Source organism: Ascoidea rubescens (assembly GCF_001661345.1).
Source record: "Ascoidea rubescens DSM 1968 unplaced genomic scaffold ASCRUscaffold_8, whole genome shotgun sequence".
Lineage (NCBI taxonomy): Eukaryota > Fungi > Ascomycota > Saccharomycetes > Ascoideales > Ascoideaceae > Ascoidea > Ascoidea rubescens.
In genome coordinates this window covers 241,555-257,284 of record NW_017962920.1, presented here as the reverse complement: position 1 = coordinate 257,284, position 15,730 = coordinate 241,555, and the positions used below count along the sequence as shown (strand labels likewise).

The window sequence follows — 15,730 nt, the reverse complement described above, 5'->3', positions numbered from 1 at the left end:
CAACTTTTTTTATGCTTTTTTAAATATTAATCAAGAGTAAATGACAAAAATAAAAATAAAAATGAAGATGAAAAAAATGAAGAACAAATAAAAATAAGAACTAGAACAGAATAAAAAACGTTAACGATCACACCATCAAAACGATAATGATAATGATAAAAACAATAAATATCACAAAGATTAATTATAAAGCAGAAATAGAGTAATCCTCATCATCATCTGAATGATAACCCATAGAATTATAATAAACATCATTATTACCGAGCAATTGTTCATTATGATAATTGTAAGTATTAAAACCATCGAACTCACCATTGAATGCCATTTTTAGCCACCATAAAATTTTATTAAAAATGATCTTATTTCCATTATGGTGATTAATAGAATGATCACTATCTGGAAAGACCATCATATCGAAATTATTTTCAATTGAATTTAAATTTAAATTATCAACAAATTTCAAAAAATTTTGAAAATGTACATTGTCATCGCCAGTACCATGACAAACCAAAAACCTTTTTTTAGTTTGAAAATTTGTTATATTAAAATTTCCAATTGAAGCATTGAAATAACCATCCGAATTATCTTGAGGAGTATGCATATATCTTTCAGTATAAATTGAATCATAGAAAGCCCAGTCAGTAACAGGTGCAACAGAGATACCGTATTTAAATAATTGTTCAGTATCGTGTTCCAAAGTTTTTAAAGTCATGAAACCACCATAACTCCAACCCCAAATAGCAGTTCTTTCCGAGTCGATATATGATTTTTGAGTGTAAATTTTCGCAGCAGATAATTGGTCAACCACCTCGTAGTAACCTAAATTGTTACGCACAATAGATCTAAAATCTCTGCCTTTATAGCCAGTGCCTCTACCATCAACGGTAACAACAATAGAATTTAATTGTGCAGATACTAAATGTGAGAATCCAATTGAAAATCTTTGTTGAACTAATTGAGAGATTGGACCACCATAAACATAGAATAAAAGAGGATATTTCTTTGAAGGGTCAAAGTTAGGAGGCTTGATTTCCAAAGAGTTGACAATGATATCATTATTGTTTTCATCCTTACCAAGATTTAATTCATTAAATGAAATTCTTGGAATATCAAATTTGGATAAGGTCTTTGATAAATCATTGTTATTTGTGATTATAATTGAATCAAAGTCCTTTTCAGTTGAATTATTTTTATTACTAGATAGATTGATTAATTTTTGATAAGGAACTTTAGGACCATTATAATTTAGTAATAAATATTTTGAATCCTTTGAAAAAGAGGAAGAATACCAACCATGTTCATTATCATTTGAAATTGATTTAAAATTCTGGCCGTTCAAATCAACTGAATATAAGTGTCTTTCAATGGAAGAACGTTTTGTCGCTAAAAAATAAACAAGGTTATTGTCAGGATCAAAAGCTGAAACACCATTAGTAACTTCCCATTCACCTTTGGTTAAAATCTTTTTTGGGGATAAAGATTCTGGAGGTGAAAAATAAGCCAAATGATCATAACCGTCATGAACAATAACATCAATATAACCATCATGAGGCCTGCCTTTTGAAGAATCAGCAGGAACATAAATAGTATCTTGAGTGATTTCAAACCATCCACCGTCCTTTGAAGCGTCTTCAGATCTAACAAGATATGAAGTATTGGAGTCAGCATTAATCACATAGGATTTTAATAAATCGCTTGATCTGTTTGTTACTCTTAAAAGGAATTTTTTTGTTCCTACCCACGTCACTTCAGTAATTAAAGGATCATTAAGATGCTTAAAGTCAGAGATTTCTGTAAGTTTATTGTCTAATAAATTATAAATCATCATAGAAACAATTGGGTTTGAAGCACCAGCTTTTGGATATTTAATATTGACTAAATCAGGATAATTTTGATTATCTCTTTGAACAAAATAAGGAATTGGAAATTGAGGTACAAAAGTGTCATTAGTTTTCATGAAAGTTAAATAGTCTCCATTGGGAGACCACCACATTGCAAAATCATTTTCAAATACTTCTTCTTCATAAACCCAATCTGGTTTTCCATAAAAGATTTCATGGTTACCATCAAAAGTCAATTGTGTAACTTGGCCTGAAAGAATATTTTTAATGTAAAGATTATTATCTAAAACAAAGGATAAATGAACTAAATCAGGAGACCAATTAATAACTGATATTTTTGATGAATCATCATAAATTGGAGTAATTTCTAACGAATTAATATCTAATAACCAATAAATCGAGAAAGAGGAATGTCTCCATTGTTTTGTTCTATTTGATTGAATTAAAGCAAAATCAAAATTCGGAGACGCGATTAAATCATCAATTGTATAATTAATATTCTGATGAATAAAGTAAGTATTATTGTATAAGATATTTGCGTAGGAATCGTTATTGATTTTTTTAATAACGTAAGAGTTATTTTCTTTTGTTAAATAAGTACCAGTTTCATTAGACGAGATCCATTGAAAAGATTTAAAATCTGGAGAAAAAGTCCCATTTCTAATTAAATTTAAAGATAACTGATTTTTGCTATTCGCTTGAAAGTCGCTCTCGTTAATAACATTTTCGTTAAAGAGCAGACTTGGGACCTTGTTTTCCGAGAATAAATCATAGTTAATCTCGTTGATTAAAATTTCCTGACGTTTTAAATTGGAGTAATCATTCGGATTTTGGTTTAAAAGAAAAGATGAGCTGTTGTAATCTTGATAAAAGAAAGAAATGGCCCGAATTAAAAAAAAGGAACCCCAGATTATCAGGGATAACAACGAGCTAAAGATAATGATTTTCTGATATTTATCTTTTCTGGTTTTGGCTTGAGTCTCAGCTAAATATGCTGGGGATAAGCGAGAGATGGAGGAAAATGAAGGTGATGAGGAGAGATGAGATTGCTCGAACAAACTTGGATGTTTTTCTTCAGGATAGAATTCTTCGAAGTCCAGAAAACGAGAGTGGTCCATAATAAAAGAAAACAATATAAAAAACAGCCAAAGGCAGCACAAGATAAAAAGAATCTGGTGGTTCTTCTTATCTCACGAAAGATACCAACAAAAACACCAAAAGCACCAAAAGTGGTAGGAATGAGCTTTTGTACTTTGGGGTTTCAACCCACAGCGGCGGATCAAATGAACAACAAGCCATCGCTGAGGTACCAATGCATTCAGTTGTATTTGTATGTGTCAAGGCGCACAAGTCGCATTAGAGCTACATACTTTAAAGCCCTTATTCCACCTCTACAAATGGGATGTCATTGCTTTTGCACGTGGATGAATTTTATTTTTTTGATTTGGAAATTTTTCAGCTCAAGATTCGGTTTTGAGAAAAAAAGCTGGAGACAATCAGCAGCTGGAACATTGAAGCTGGAGTGTTGAAGCTGGTGCAATTGATGCTGATGGCTCAAGAATTGCTGATGGAGGTGGATGGGGGGTTTGGGTTTCCTGGATGCGACTTGTCTTCTGCTCAGTCAATCACAAAGTATCTCAGGGCCTCCAACAACTATAATTTGGACCATATAATAAACTTGATGCACTACCTTCTATCAGATTCAGCAGACCAAACTGTTTATTTGCCCAACAAACTGTTGTTTATGCTTGATTTGCTTATTGATAGGCTCAATGATCAGAACAAATACTTTGATTTCAAATTGGACCCTAGGATTTACCAGATCTTAATCACATTATTTGATTCTTTCAAGGCATCCAATTCAAATACCTTACTTTTGAAAAGAAATAATTCACTAAAATTCTTGAAAATTCTAAATATTTTGAAAACGATATTGTTAAATTCAATAACTGATTTGTCTTACATTAATGATGCGAATTATCATAAAGTTATAAGTAACATCAAAAGCTTGGTTGACAATTTTTTGCCTGTTTTATCCTATATTTTGAACAACAATTTACTTAATTTAAATCAATTTCAAATTAACCACAACATTAATGATTTTTTTTTCAGCTCAGTTTTTGCTAATTTTCTAAAACTTTCCTCAGATTTAATTAATAATAATACTAATAAAATTGACACAGATCTAATAATATTTAATTCCTATAAAGTAATCATTAGACTATACAACCATATTTTTGATATAAATAACAAGTTGTCCGATTCAATAAATCAGGAATTTACACTTAATTTTATCAACACATGTAATTACAATATGCTTCTAATTTCTCGCCATTATATAATCAATAATTCAAATCATCCCGATGCATTAGCTATTATAAAATTCAATAATTACTTGACTCTTAAATTTTTTTTCAATAATGAAACAACCTCTATTAAATTATTCGATAACATTAAAGTTTTTTTGGACATTTTAAATTCACTATCTGAAAATGCAGATAACCAAAATCTTATCAACAATGATTTGATTTCTTTACTATACTCCACTTTTTTAATAAATCATTTGTTTAATTTAAACAATTATATCAAATTGGAAAATAATTTATCTTTAAATGAAAATTTCTCCAACTTAATCTTAACCAATTCCTCATTTTCTGCATTCGATTTAATTAATTTAAATTTTCATTATTTATCTAATAAGAATAATGATAATGATAATGGTAATGGTAATAATAACAAAGATGAAAAAATCAAAGAAAAAGAGTCTTTGAGCACTTCAGATTCCTCTTTATCTTGTTCTCTATATTCATACGTGATCGATTTAATTAAAAATAATTCCATCTTAAATCCCAGAAATTTAATTTCTTTCAACAAAAATATTGAATTTTCTTATGATTTTTTAGAAAATTTATTAAATTTGCAAATATTTTCATCTAAAAATGAGTTATCACTAACAAATTTCTGCAGTCCGAATCAATATCAAATTCAATTTGATTTATTTAAAAAATTTCTAGATTATACCGATCACGACATAAATAACAATATTAATCTTAATTTTATTCAAACCATATTAAATTTCAATCCAAAATTAAGTATCACCTATTCTCCAATTATATTTAAAAGGTTATTATTTTTTAATATTTCCAACTCAACTTCACCTTCTTTTTTTACAAAGGATCAAGTTGATTGTCTATTTCTAACAATTCTCAACAATTATATCTCACTAAACTCATTTACTGACTTTATAAAAATATTTTCTCATTTTATGCTCATTGATGAATCCCTAATAAACAATCCAAGCAATTTATCTATAATAACTCAGAATATAAATAAACTTTCTGTAAATCAATTGGAATCATTATCATCATTTTTAGTTTCTGATATATTGAATTTCATTAATTTTATTTCAAATAACCAATCTAATGATGACCAATCTGATTTTTTTAAAATTCTTAAAAAAAATATATCCCTAACAAATATAATACTAGATTCTTTTAATAATAACTATCAATTCAATCTTAAAAATTCCAGTATTATCAAAAAGCTAAAAGCAAATTTTGTAAATATTATCAATTCAATTATCAATCTTTCCAATGATAAATTTTTAATAATAAATAACTATATCTGGGTATTATTTTATAACCTATTATATATTTACGATGATTTTGATGAATTTATATCATTAGAAGTTGATTCAAATATAGATTCTTTTGCTAATGAAACGATAAATTTAAAATTGTTAATTTTGAAGATAAATTTTCTTATAAAACAAAATCAGCTTTTACCCTCAAATTTCTTTTGGACTACACTCAGAATTATTGAAATATTTCCGAATATAGTTATAGGTGATAATTCTACTCGAATTGATTTTGATTCTTTATTATCTTTCCTTCTTAGCCTTTTTAGTAATGACAAACCTTGTTTAGATATTGTGTTTCAAAGATTTTTTATTTTGGTTGAAAATTTTGCAAATGATGAAAACCAAAAACAACTAATAGATGCATTGTTCCAGGAAAAGTATACTAATGAAAATATTGAAATTTTTCAAAATGATTTAATATTTGAACAGACAAGAATAATTGAAAAATTGATAGATACAAATTATGAATATTTAATAACCAAACTTGAAGCTTTTGTTTTATCGAATAGTTGTTTAGTGATACTAAATAAAATTCCTATAAATTGCTTTAAAAAACAACAAAGAATAAAACTATTAAATGTTTGCTATGAGATAACCAACAATATTAGTTTGTTCGAACAAATTAACTCTTCTCAAGAAAATGTGTGTTTTATAAATTTATTGCGAAATTCTAAAATTTTTATCAAAAAGCTTTTGGTTTTTCCCACTTTTAAATCTAAATTAGAAACTAATCAAGATGGCTCATTAACTGATTTATATAAAACAATGAACAAGAATTTAAACAGTTACAAAGTATTGAATGAACAAACTGTTTTAAATAATGAAATAGTGGAAAGTGTCTGGAATAATTACTTAGACCAATTTGAAGATTCTCGAAAATTAATGAAAAAGTTAACTAAAGAATTAAACAAGGCCTACTCAAAATGTGGAAACAAGTTTAGAGCAGAGTTATTTGTTGGATCTGTTATTTTAAAAAGTAAAAATGAGAAAGCTTTTCAAAAGATTAAAGGATTTGATAATTTAGAAGAAAATTTATTCAATTTCTGTTATAGCTCATTCTCTTTGACTGCAAAATCCGGTATTAAAACAATACTTGATTTAAAAAATTTGATTTGGACATCAAGATGTCTTTTTGAATTAAAGTGGAAGTTTGTTTCAAAAGAATCAAAAAAGGAACTTTTGAGATTTATTTCAACATTAAACATAAATGCGTTAGACGCGAATGGGTTTAACGAAACACAAGTGTTTGATTTAAAAATTAATTTGTTTTTATTATATTGCAAAATTTTTAGTGATGATTTTGATGATAATGAGCTGAGAAATGGATTGTACATTTTAAGCATGTATTCTGTTTTAAAAGAAGGCTTGGAAAACAATAAAGGTGGAAATAGTTTTGAAAGTTTGAGCAAGAGACTATTATTGTTGGATTCTGGATTGGATGAATATATCAATGTTCAAGTGACTTTTTTAAATTGTGTTAAATTAATTATTCTTGTAAATAAGTCAATTAAGGAATTTCAAGTGAAAGAAGATGAAAAAGCGGAAAACGATACAGATAGTGAAAGCAGTTTTAAATTTTTGGGATATCAATATGATATACTAATAAAGCTATATAAAAGGGTTTCAAAATATAGAAAAGAAACTCACAATGAAAATTTCAATTATAGCAAATTGGCAATTCAGAGTTTTTCTTCCATTTTAGAAAATGAAAGAAACATAATTTTCAAGAGTGCAAAGGTGATGAGAGACAAAAATGATTTGGTTGATCCATTTTCAAATATAAAGCAGGAAGTAATATTAAAGATTTTGAAAACTATTAGAATGTCATTGACTGAAAACGGATGGATGATTAGTCAATATTTATTTGAAATGGTGATAATTTTACTAAGCAATTTAGCCAACAAGTTGATATTAATTGAGTCTGATAGCGAGTTGAATGAAGAAATTTATCTTGGGATTACAGGAAATTTATCGATTATTTTGAACAATCACCGATTCAGATTAAATGATAGAAATCATTTGATTATAAAAGTTTTTGAATCATTATTGGAATGTTTTTCAAATGAGTCGAATAACAGGGTTGTTTCGAGTTCTGATAATTGTGTGGAGTCGTTCAATAGATTGTTGTCTAATTTATGTGAGCCATCAAATGAAAACCGTAAACCTGAGGGTAGAAGTAAGAATAAGAATGAGAATAAGAAAGAAAATGAGTCAATTCAATTGAGTTCGGCGTCTAATTTGATTAAGGGATCTCTTAGAAAGTATTTGGTTTCGTTTTTAGTTAATTTTATTTATATTAGTTTGAATTACCAATTTCGAAAAAACGAGCATAAAAACAAGATAAATGAAGGAATGTATGTTGTATTTGATGCATTAACTCAAGATGAATTGATTATGGTTAATTCTTTGTTGGATAATACAGGGCGGATTTATTATAAAAAGATTTATGGTGATTATAAGAAGTTTGGAAAATGGATAAGTTATTAGCTGTTTATATAAAAAGCTGAGTATACAATACGTTTTGAGTGTGTTTAAAAAAAGAAAAAGAAGAAAAAGAAGAAAAAAAAGAAAAAAAAGAAAAAGAAACCAAACTCGATCAAATATAATAGAAGTAGGATATAAGTAGGGAATTAAAAGTAGAGAATATGAAGTGGGAGGAATAGGATTGTTATTTCAATTCAAAACCTTCACTTTCAAAAATTGCAAATTCTAATTTTTGAAGAAACTTTTCTTCTGATGAGTATTCGTAGAGACAGATTTCGTTGAAGCAAGTGTGAGCTATTGGTAGGTTATTTGAATCGTCGCCTAATTTTGTGATTTTGAAATTAAGGGAAGTGATTCCTATTGCTGGGAGTCTATCGGAGCCAGTTACGAAGAGCAATAATTTTTTCTGGTGGAGGTAGCTTAAGTTTTCGAAATAGTGCCAGAACCAGTTAACGACGTTGCTATTTTGTGCTTGTTGAACTGAGTCCCATCCGTTGTACTTTGAGATTCGTCTTAGTGATACGACATCTAGTTTTCCATGTTGTTCATCGGAACCACAGAGTAGTAGTTGGATTTCATCCCAGGAAAATAGGGAGATTGCATTTCCGTTAATAACGTTGTCAAAGCCAGATTTGAAGGCATTGAATTGGAGATGGATTGCCTTATTTAAGAAGAAGTCGACGTATTTGTGAACGTATAGATGTTTATTTTTGTTGGTGACGTTTATGTTTGAGCCATTGGGGATTAGATCAGCTGTTAGAATGTTGCCGAATAGGTCTTTGTATGTGACAACAAAGGATAGAGAAAAGATGTCTTCAAAGTCGTCGTTGTTGTAGTTTAGTAGGGCATTTAGACCGTGGGCAGTTTGGGGATATAGGATAGCATAGTCGTTTATGTTTACTGGTTTGTTGAGTAGTTTTTTGTACAAGGCTGAGGGAAAGTTCAAGTCTAGGATTGTTGAGTTGTAGATGGCTAGGCCGAGGACGACGCCTACTAGGTGGTATAGTTCGTAGTTATTGTCGATAGGTTTTAGGGTGAACCATGTGAGATTTGATTCGTCGCTAAAGAAGAACATTGCGTTTTCTGGGTTGAATAGGTTTTTTGTTAGGAGAAGGAACCAGTCTTTTTTCAAGCCGCCAGCATCAAGGCCAGATTCGCCAATGAATTCGACACGAAGGGATTTTTTCAAGTCATTTTTATGTTTTTTGATGGAAAAGAGGGAGTCAGTGGTGATGAAGTTTCTTCGCACTCTAATTTTAAAGACAACGTCTATGAAAGTTTTTTTGTCAATGGATTTTATAAATGCTTGTTCGGCTTCATTTTGCATTTGGCGTTTTGCTTCGTATTCTAGGATTTTGATTTTAGCGGCTAAAGAAAGAAGGAAAGGGTATTGACAAAAGGTGAAAGAATTTTTGTTGGGAGAGGGATTGTTTATGGATAAGATGATTTGGTTGATGTAATTGTCGTTGCTGTTGTTGTTGTTGTTGTTGTTGGATGAGGAGTTTTGCCATGTGTCAAAGTCTTGTTTGAAGTGAATAAAGTCGACAAAGGTGTTATAAAAGAAGGAAGAAGGGCATTTCTGGAGGCCATTTGAGATTGAGTTGTTGATATTGGCGGTGTAGAAGTAGGATAGGACTTTTGAGGCTGCTTTTAGTCTCCAGTCGTGGGAATATTTGGATATGGGGATTGTTTTTGTAATTGAGAAAGGAAGGTTGTTTTTCCTTTGAGAAGAGAAGGGAGAGCCCCAGGTGGATAATCTGGATAGGGTGGATAGAGGTAGAGGGATAAATGAGTTTTGGGAAGCAGCAGAAGCAGAAGAGGATGGTGTTTGAGGAGAGAGATTTGAGAGATTTGTGGTGGTGTTGTTTTGGTGAGATGGTGTATCAATTGATAGAGAGTTTGTGTAGAGGAATTTGTCGTTAGAAGAGAGGGAGTCTTGGGATGAGTGTAGAGAGTAAAGGGATAAGGAGGAGTTGTTTGTGAACTGATGATGGGATTGAGTTGGGATTGAATTGATGTGTAGTCTTAGGATTAGGTTGATGTATAGATTGAGAAGGTCAATTTTCTGGGTAAAGTGGTTGAGAGACAATCTGGAGAACCAATTGGCAAGGTAGTTGATGGAGAATTGGTTGAGGTTGCTTAGTAGACCTAGAGACCTGGACAAGATTTGGAAGCTGAGGGACTTGATTTCTGTTCTGTTGAAGAGAACGAGAAGATTATTTGAAGGAGAGGAGGTGTTTGTTAGGAGCGACGAGTGGAGGGAAGGTAGTTGCAAGATGATGAGAAAGAAGCGTAGGTTGGTTGGGTTTGAGGTGATGGTGGTGAGGGCTGTGGGAAAGGATTTTAGGAGGTTGTTGAGGGCAGATAGGACGATGAAGAAGGGTTTCTTTGTGGGTAGAGAGAGGATGAGGTTGAAGAAGTGTGCTATTTGGTGGTAGTTGACGTTTGAGTGGGAGTGAGACACCGGAGCATTGTTGGTGGTGAAGGAGGTGTTGAGACAGTGGAGTGAGTTGAAGCATTTGTAGAGATAGAAGCAGAGGTCACGAAAGGAGTCGTTGAGACGAGAGCCATTGACTGTGATGGCAGCAGAAGCAGTAGCAGCAGCACTTTCCTGACCTAACGAGCAAATGGCGTCGCTGATGAGTTGCTGGACAGTGGACAACAACAAGGGAGGAGGAGGAGGAGGAGCAGCAGCAGCAGCAGCAGCAGCAGCAGCAGAGCCAACGTAGAACTTGGAGTGGCACGCAGCACACTTGATCCTCGTAACGGAGGCAGGATACTTGACCAGCGTCTGGCACACGATGCAGGCGTCCACCAAAAGGTCAAGAGAAGCCATGGTGAAGAAGCAGAAGAAGCACTTTCCCCATGGCCTTTGTGTTGACCCAACTCCAGCTGCCCTCGGCGGTGCTCAAGGCCTTTGTGAGCTCCTCCCCCTCCTCCTCCTCCTTGGTCCTCTGCAAGATCAACACCCTCGAGGTCTACGCTCCTGCTGCTGCTGCTGCCTCTGCCGCCAGACCCCTCGCTGTGCACCTCTTCCACGACCTCTTCCTCGACCTGGTGCTGCTCCTGCCGCTGCTGCTCCTCCTCCTCACCCACTCCGGCACCCTCTCGCTCCTTGTCCTCCACCACACCCAGCTCCTCGTCCACCACTCGCTCCTCGTTCCCTCGCTCCTCAACGTCCCCTCTTCCTCCTTCGACACCAGCTCCTTCCTCCTCGCTGATCCCCTCGGCGCCTTCTTCCTCATCTGTTCCAGCTCCATTGTGCGCCTCTACCGCCTTCACAACGACCTCGTCTTCGATCCCCATCCCGTCGTCGCCTCCATTGGCACCACCTCCATCTACGCCCACGCCCTCTTCCGCAGCACCACTCTCGCCTTGATCACCTTCCACAACCACTCCTTCGCTCTCTCCCTCTTCAACATCAGCAATGCTCTCATCCTCTCCCGCCTGGTCCTGTTCCCCTTCATGAACAGTCTCAATGAGCTCCCTTCCAAACTACTCATCGAATTGGCCTCGCTGAACGCCTGTCTACTCCTCTCCGAGAACCACTTCTTCCTCTTTCCTCTCTCCCCCGACACCACCATCTCTTTCACTCGCAGCATTCCCAATCCCTCCCTCTTTTCGACTGCCAACTACTCCTACATTCGCTTTTCCTCTACAAGTGCTCTCCCCATCAACGCCATCTCCTACAACCTCCTCCACGAAGATCGCTCCAACGGCGACGTCAAAATCATCCTCAACTCCTCCAATGGCGATCTCTACCTCCTCTATCTCAAAATCCTCTCCTCTCCCAACCCACACAACAACCGCCCCTCTCTATCGGTCGAAAAGTTTCTCTTCACCAACCTCGGCAAGCTAACCATCGCCAACCACATTCTCTCTCTCTCCAACACCTCCTTCTTGGCCACTTCAAACCTCTCCCAGTCCCTACTCTTCACCCTATCGCCCTTCTACCCTTTTATCAACATCACCCGCTTCCTCTCCTTCTCCAGCCCCCCAATCATCCATCTTGCCTCCTCCAACTTCCATCTCACCACCATCTACTACTCCTCCGGCGGCACCCAATCCGGCGAATTCAACCGTCTTTCAAAGGGCATCTCTTCCTCAATCTCTCTCTCCATCTCCCCAAACTCCAATCTCAATCTCAATCTCAATCTCAATCTCAATTACTGCTACCTCGACCACTTCGACTTGCTAATCCTCAATTCCAACTCATCTCTTTCCTTCTTCTCTCTATCTCAACCTATTCCTACCAGCACACCCCAAACTACACCTCCCTCTCTCACTCTATCTCAATACTCAAATGACATACTTTTATCCGAAACCAAAAACCACTTCTTATCTTCCTTCATCTCAATTAACCCATCTGAACCAGAATCTTTATTGGACATTAAATTCTTTTCTTCTTTAAATCGCCTAGTTATAATAACCTCTCGAAACTTGAAAATCTTCAATATCCACTCCCACTATCTCGACCCATCGGCTTATACCTTGATTTTCAACCAAAAGTTGCCCACAAACTTGACTTGCAACCCCATCATCCTCAAAACAGCAGAAGTCATTTACCTTCACAACCACACCTTCACTCTCATCCATAAACACTCTTCCAACAACCCACCTCTTCAATCCTCCTCCTTCTCAACCAACGCCCACCTCGGCGAAATATCCTCTTTTAACTGCACTCCCCTATCCGACTCTACTTACCTACTAGCCGTATCCAACTGGGAGGGCTCTCTCTTTCTAATCAAATTTCACTCCCTTTCCAACTCCTACCAATTCAAATCTTTCACTTTCGAAATCACTCTAAACTCACTCATCTTTAAAATCATCAACAACAACACCATCTACCTAATCTCATCCACTAACGAAGGCAACATCATCTACTCCCTCTTCAATTCAAACTTAAACTCACTTTCCAATCTCAATATATCAATCTTTAAAACTTTCAATTTCAATCAAAACAAAATAACTCTAATAGACCAATTCCACTCTCCAAACATCTTCTACATTTTATCCGAAAATACAAACTACTTATCTACCATAATCACACAACAAAACCTCACCAACCATTCTCAATCTCATTTTCCATTTAAATTCGGCTCACTAACAATATCCGATATCAAATCAATCAATCTAATCCAATTCAACACTGACAACACTGACAATACTAACAATAATAATTACTTTATTTCCTGCAAAAATGATAACACAATCGAATTCAATAAATTCACAAACACCATCTCAACAACATCACAAAATTTACAACTAATCGCCTTCAAAAACGTTCACAACACCTTGTTTTTTAAAAAATTCATCATCAAATTTCTCATCTTAGATGACCTCAGATTAGCCGTTCTCGTCCTACTACTGGAAAAATTCAACCATAACACTTACCAGTCGATCAAATTCACTGAGCTAATACTACTCGACCTTGACAACTTCAAAATACTACACTCCTACAATCTACAAGATGGCTGGGTCGTCACAGACATTGAACGAGCAAACTTCAAACATCTTCTCTCAGTCGATTTGAAATCCACCTTTCATGACACAACCCCAACATGGCTAAAAATGAAAATGAAAAACTTATTTCTCGTCTCATGCTGTAACTACAACAAAAACGAAGCAGGTTTCAAAATTATCATTTTTTCAATCCATCTAATCAAAAGAATAATATTGCTCGAATCAGAAACAATCCACAACACCGACCTAAAAATGAGCTTAACTGGCGGTCTATTGAACTACTCAAACAGAATAATACTATGCATCAGAGACACATTAACCGCCTTCAAATTGGCTTACAATTCCCAAAAAAACTCATTCTACCTCCTAAAAATTTACGATAAAAAATTAAAACCAAGAATTTTCTCCAAAATCGATTGCTTTGATGAGTCAAATGGCTTTATCGTTGCAACTGACATTTTTAATGGGCCCTTGTACTTTAAAGTCGCTCTAATCGAATACACAAGTCATAACCCCGAAACCGAAGATTTAGATCAACCTGTTAGAATTGAATTCAATAAATTCCACTACGGAAATATTCTAAATTCCACTTCCAGCATTAGCATAAACGATAGCTTATATCTAATAGTTGACAGAAATAACAACTTCTGTATTGAATATTACTCTTCTGAAATGATAAATACCGGAAAAACTTTATCTATGTTCAATATCGGCGATAGAATTAATATCGTGGCAAAGGCTAGCTCAAATAATAATGTACTATTTTTAAAAAAAACCATTCTAAAGTTGATAAAAAACATCAACAAAAACAAAAATGCATCGGAACCAGCTGCTCAAGATATAAACTATTTAAATTATCAAAATGAAAATGAAAATGAAAATGAAAATGAAAATGAAAATGAAAATGAAAATGAAAATGAAAATGAAAATGAAAATGAAAATGAGAATGAAAACGAAAGTGAAGATGATATTGAAAATCAAAGACAAAATCGAAACCAAAATGAACCTGAAAGTGATAGCGGAAATGAATTCGGATATGAAATTGAATCCGAAATCGAAATCGAACCCGAAATCGAACCCGAAATCACACAAAAAATAACCCCAATTTCAATCTTAGGATCTGTTAATGGCGGAATCTTTTTAGTGAGCCTTATTGAAAATCCTCAATTGGTTGAAAAACTCAAATCAATTGAAGAAAAAATTAAAAATTTAAAACAAGAATCCTCAAACGATATCAATTACAAGGAAAGATTGAAATCTTTTAGATATCCAGTTAATGAATCCATATCGAAAACTAATCAAATGAAACTGCTTATGAATCTAGTTGATGGAACGATTTTACAATCATACATCGATTCTTCTAAAGAATTTAAAACTCTCTGTAATTTTACTCAAGAGGAAAAAGAACTAATTAATAAAATGGATGATTTATTATTGTAACTATAATTAAATATGCCAAGAGAAAAAAAAAAAAAGCTAGGAAAAGTGAATAAGCTCTATATTTATATAATTAGCCATTAATGACATTTACCTTAATAAATAAAATTAAATAAGTAAAGTTTCAATTTTATCTTTAACAGCATACACTTGCGATTTGATTGAAGAAGCCTCGTTAGTGGTGACACTGGCAGCAATAACAGGTCTTGACACACCACAGGCTCTTCCAAGAGCCAATTTTGAAGGAACAAAAACGTAAGGAACGTTTTTATCTTCACACAACAATGGCAAGTGCAAAATGATTTCAATTGGCTCAGTATCAGCAGCCATGATAATGAACTCAGAGATACCTCTGTTTAAAGTTTTTGTTGCTTCATTTGCACCTTTTTTCAACTGTCTTAGATTTTGAGCTTGTTGAACAACGTCTAAAATCTGTTGTGACAATGAAGAGTCAGCCAATGGAAAGGCCTTTGGATTTGGTTCAGAAGACATATTTGAATGATGTGGTACAACACAGTAATCGATAGTGATGGAAGGTTCCTTGCAATAGCTCGCCTTTGATGAGAATTCGATTAAAAAATAGTGAAAAATCTTCTAAAATATATAAATCAGAAACTTTTTTCTCTATTACCCGACTGAAAGATAAAATTTAGCTTTTAAGTATTATACTGCAATTCCGCTTACGAACACTCAGGTTGTGTAGTGTAGAGGTTTAACACAATGGATTCTGATTCCATAAACCCCGGTTCGAATCCGGGCACGACCTTCTTTTTTGCTTTCAAGCACTTTTCTTTGTTGCTGTTTTTGAGGTGTTTGTAGCTTTTGGCGGTTGTGTGTATATGTTTATTTGACTATGTACGAAAAA

The 15,730-nt window shown here is 33.9% G+C and overlaps 5 protein-coding genes and 1 non-coding gene across 6 annotated transcripts; 3 read left to right on the top strand and 3 right to left on the bottom strand.

The window, feature by feature from the left end:
- Positions 1–110: 110 nt before the first annotated feature.
- DAP2 (dipeptidyl aminopeptidase) lies at positions 111–2,984 on the bottom strand. The gene has a single exon (XM_020193430.1). The coding sequence runs from the start codon at positions 2,957–2,959 to the stop codon at positions 185–187; it is 2,775 nt and encodes a 924-aa protein (XP_020046656.1). The 5' UTR covers positions 2,960–2,984; the 3' UTR covers positions 111–184.
- Positions 2,985–6,246: 3,262 nt separating this feature from the next.
- Positions 6,247–7,968, top strand: URB2 (ribosome biogenesis protein URB2; the record flags this gene model as incomplete). Its single annotated transcript, XM_020194606.1, has 1 exon — positions 6,247–7,968. One exon carries the CDS (start codon positions 6,247–6,249, stop codon positions 7,966–7,968), a length of 1,722 nt encoding a protein of 573 aa, XP_020046655.1.
- A 181-nt stretch (positions 7,969–8,149) lies between these two features.
- Positions 8,150–10,525, bottom strand: HUL4 (putative E3 ubiquitin-protein ligase HUL4; the record flags this gene model as incomplete). The annotated part of the gene is made up of 1 exon (XM_020189731.2): positions 8,150–10,525. A coding segment is annotated over one exon (2,376 nt), but the record flags the coding sequence as incomplete, so codon positions are not given.
- A 92-nt stretch (positions 10,526–10,617) lies between these two features.
- On the top strand, positions 10,618–14,921 carry ASCRUDRAFT_153506 (uncharacterized protein). Its single transcript, XM_020189315.1, has one exon. The coding sequence runs from the start codon at positions 10,831–10,833 to the stop codon at positions 14,866–14,868; it is 4,038 nt and encodes a 1,345-aa protein (XP_020046653.1). The 5' UTR covers positions 10,618–10,830; the 3' UTR covers positions 14,869–14,921.
- SNU13 (RNA binding protein SNU13) lies at positions 14,882–15,373 on the bottom strand. Its single transcript, XM_020193429.1, has one exon. It carries the CDS (start codon positions 15,355–15,357, stop codon positions 14,974–14,976), a length of 384 nt encoding a protein of 127 aa, XP_020046652.1. The 5' UTR covers positions 15,358–15,373; the 3' UTR covers positions 14,882–14,973.
- A 185-nt stretch (positions 15,374–15,558) lies between these two features.
- ASCRUDRAFT_t107 lies at positions 15,559–15,631 on the top strand. Its single transcript has one exon. It is a non-coding gene; the product is annotated as a tRNA-Gln (tRNA).
- Positions 15,632–15,730: the final 99 nt, after the last annotated feature.